This window comes from Corvus brachyrhynchos, unplaced genomic scaffold (assembly GCF_000691975.1).
Source record: "Corvus brachyrhynchos isolate BGI_N302 unplaced genomic scaffold, ASM69197v1 scaffold200, whole genome shotgun sequence".
Classification (NCBI taxonomy): domain Eukaryota; kingdom Metazoa; phylum Chordata; class Aves; order Passeriformes; family Corvidae; genus Corvus; species Corvus brachyrhynchos.
The window spans coordinates 7,655,535-7,658,720 of NW_008236184.1; the positions used below are offsets into that span (position 1 = coordinate 7,655,535).

Sequence of the window (3,186 nt, forward strand, 5' to 3'; positions counted from 1 at the left end):
GGAGCAACAAGGAATCTTTTGAGGCCCTCATTGTGCAGCAGTCTTGGTTTTAAATATCTAAATAACTTTCTACATCCAGACTCCAGCAAAATAAATTCTACTGGTTAGATGACAAAATTAATCCAATTCTATTTGCCTGCTTGTCACATACTGTAAAGTCTTGATCAACAGACAGATGAAGACCTACAAGATGTAAATAAACGATCCTACATCCCACAACGAAAATCTATCTTGGCAAATATATTTTAGGTAGGATTAGGTAATGCAGTGGGCTCCCGAAATTTTTAAATGTTATCTTGTGTTCCAAAGGTAGGAAAAACTGTGAGTGCAAAACCAAATCTAGAGATAAATCTTCTGATTCTTTATGATAAAATGTATTTTAACAAGACCAAATATCAGAATCTCATTTTTCCTCAGAAATGTTTTTCCCTTCTCAAGCCATTACATCCTCTTGTCTGTGAAGTGGTTTTCAGTGGTAAGCAAACACCATGAAAATTCTCATGCATGTAAGAGAAGCACAAACCATACTTTAGTACTCACTGCGATTTTATGATTCCGCATCATATTATCAAACTCTTCATTAATTTTTTTATATTTTTCTTCTGTATGTGGCGTGAGCACATATGAAGTGTCAGGGTCCGGGCTGTCGCACCCTCTGTGTTCCTTCTTGTTCAGAGCCTAAATAATGAAGTTAATAAAAAGGATCAACAAATAAAAAGTAGAGATAAAATAAAAGTACTTACAGGGCCTCGCTTGAAAATAAAATCACTATCTTCATTTAGTTTGCTGAATCTGTCCTCCGATAGTGGACTGTGCTCAAAGTAATCGTCAGCATCAGGGCTCTCACAACCATTAAGGCCTTTCTTTCTTAAGGTCTGAAATACAATTGGAAAATTCACATACAAATCATACTAACTTGCCAAGAAGTTTTGTACACTACTGAATCATTCAGAGCCCCTGAACCTACATCAAACTTTCACAGACAAAACTCACTGTGCAACAGACAGGATCAGTCTTTCAAGATAGTGGCAAAGTACACAAAGAGAAAAGGTTCATCCAGGTGCCATCTCACAGGTAACTTCCCCCTACAACCACTTCATCTCCCCAGCATTCCAAGTACAATCATTTTTAGACGTTGGCTGATGGAATGAAGTCGCCTGACAAGGAACACTCAAGCCTGTGGCAAAGGAGTTCGTGTATTCACCAGTAATTAAAAGCCAGTTTACTGGATCTTCAATGAATTCATTTTAGCATCCCAATTTTAATAGTCACATATTAAAAAGCATACAGTTAGACAAACACAGTGGCTAAAATGTTTGATCCAATTAAACAAATGCAGGATATTAATATATGCAACACTCGATCTCAGTAGTTGATAAAGGCAGGATCTTCCTGCACTTCTGTCATCCTGCATAATAACAAGAACTGCAAAAAAGAAATTACATAATCCCTCTCTAAAATTACTTAGTTTGCTAAATATAAGCTTTTTCAGAGTCCTTTAGACTAACTTTATGGAGCTACTTCCTGTTTTCTGATGGAGAGCTCACATCAACATCCCCTGGGGGGGAAAAAGCAAGCTTGTCTACAATTCAGGCATTAAAGAAAGGATGTGAAACTACAGGTCTCATGACCAAATTACAAGATATATTTGTATTTCTTGATTTTCTTTTTCACCCTATTACACAATCAGAAATTTTTCTTTGCAAGTTCTAATTTAAAACAAAACAGTATTTAAAACATTACCTGTGGAAAAATCTTTAATGTTCTAAAAAAAAGTTTCAAAAGGAAAGCAGATTTTAAACAGATAAACGTTATCAGTACATAATGCAGCAGTAGGACTATATAGGCATGACAGAGTTGTGTACTTCCTTTTTGTCAGAAATTATCAATATTCCATGAATTTCACATTAAAACTCCTAAAGATCAGAAATCTGCAAGCTGACATTTCCAGCACCACTAAAAAAAAATCCCATGTTTTTCTGTAGAAGGAATTTCCATAATGCACTGAAATTCTGACTTATAAAACAAAGTATTTTAGCTTATAGTATTCACCAGCATTTTTTTTACTGTCAACTGATTTTTAGTACAATAAAAAGTACACACAACTTCCTCACTATTCATACATATGCAAAATCCTGCTTATTTCTATTGCAGTTTTAAAGCAGGACTTGAAAATCCAATTCACTGCCTGAAATTCTTTAATATCACAGTTCACCATAAGCTGCAATTCCTTCTCAAGTTTCCTGGCTTGCTCCGTGTATCCCACACAGTATCTGGAACTCCCACAAAAATGTAATCACTAGATCAGCAGATGGGGAAAACAGGTGTAGACTCCTCCAGCACCTGTCACAGCTCCGATCCCGCTCCTCCAACCAATCAGCTGGACACGTATATGGACTTGGCCATACAAGGGCCGGCTGCTCTGTCTCTCAAGGTCGGAGCCTGTTATCCCTCTCCCAGCCCTTCCTAACAAGTCAGCCTGCCAGCCTGCTACACTTTGATATCAGCAGGGAAAATGTTAACACTGTATAAGCTGGATTACACTTAACCCCTGCAGCCCACGGCACTCTGGAAATAGAACCCAAATGTCTTTATGCAGCACTCGGCCTCAGCACGCAGTGCCCAGGACACGATTACAGAGCTGCACTGAGGCTCTGCAAAGAAAGGGCTTGCAAAACATGCACACACAGAGTCCAGCTCCTGTGATAAACATGCTGAAGGAACTGAAGTCTTGCAGCAAGGGAGTTTTGTTAGAGCTCCTTTCAATAGTCTAAAGCGATCCAGGGAAAGCTTTTAAGTGTAATGCTGCCAGTTCATCCCCCCAGAATGGTCTGAAAATTATCCTCCAAGTTAAACAAAAAGGAAGAGATTTAAATATAAAAATGCCTTCTTCCTCTCAGTGACTGCATGTCATTTTTGCTAACAATGGGGTTAACTCTGCTTTGACTCATGAGGAAGGAAAATGCCTCAGTATCTCCCATTTCAGGCTCTGGAAACCGTCACTCCAGATGGGGTTCCTGTCATTGTGGAGGGATTTAAGCCACAGTTCCCTGTCACAGATAATAAAGCTGGGTCCGACAGGCAGAGCTCTGCCTCCTTATCACCGAAACACCAAGTACCACTTTGAGGACCTGACCATAAAAAGCCTGCAAACTTTTATCAGTGCCCAGTAACACAATAGTAAAA

General features: G+C 38.8%; 1 protein-coding gene across 6 annotated transcripts in view; it reads right to left on the bottom strand.

Annotated features, from left to right (window-relative positions):
• The window catches only part of MEF2A (myocyte enhancer factor 2A), a 75,294-nt gene that overhangs the window by 26,336 nt on the left and 45,772 nt on the right, over positions 1-3,186 (bottom strand). For 2 of the 6 annotated variants that reach the window (XM_017736647.1, XM_017736633.1), the window contains exon 4: positions 744-875. In XM_017736647.1, the coding sequence (XP_017592136.1) occupies positions 744-875 (132 nt within the window). Of the gene's footprint in view, positions 1-528; positions 679-743; positions 876-3,186 lie in introns of all 6 variants that reach the window. The other 4 variants (XM_017736627.1, XM_017736643.1, XM_017736638.1 and 1 more) reach the window with 2 other exon arrangements.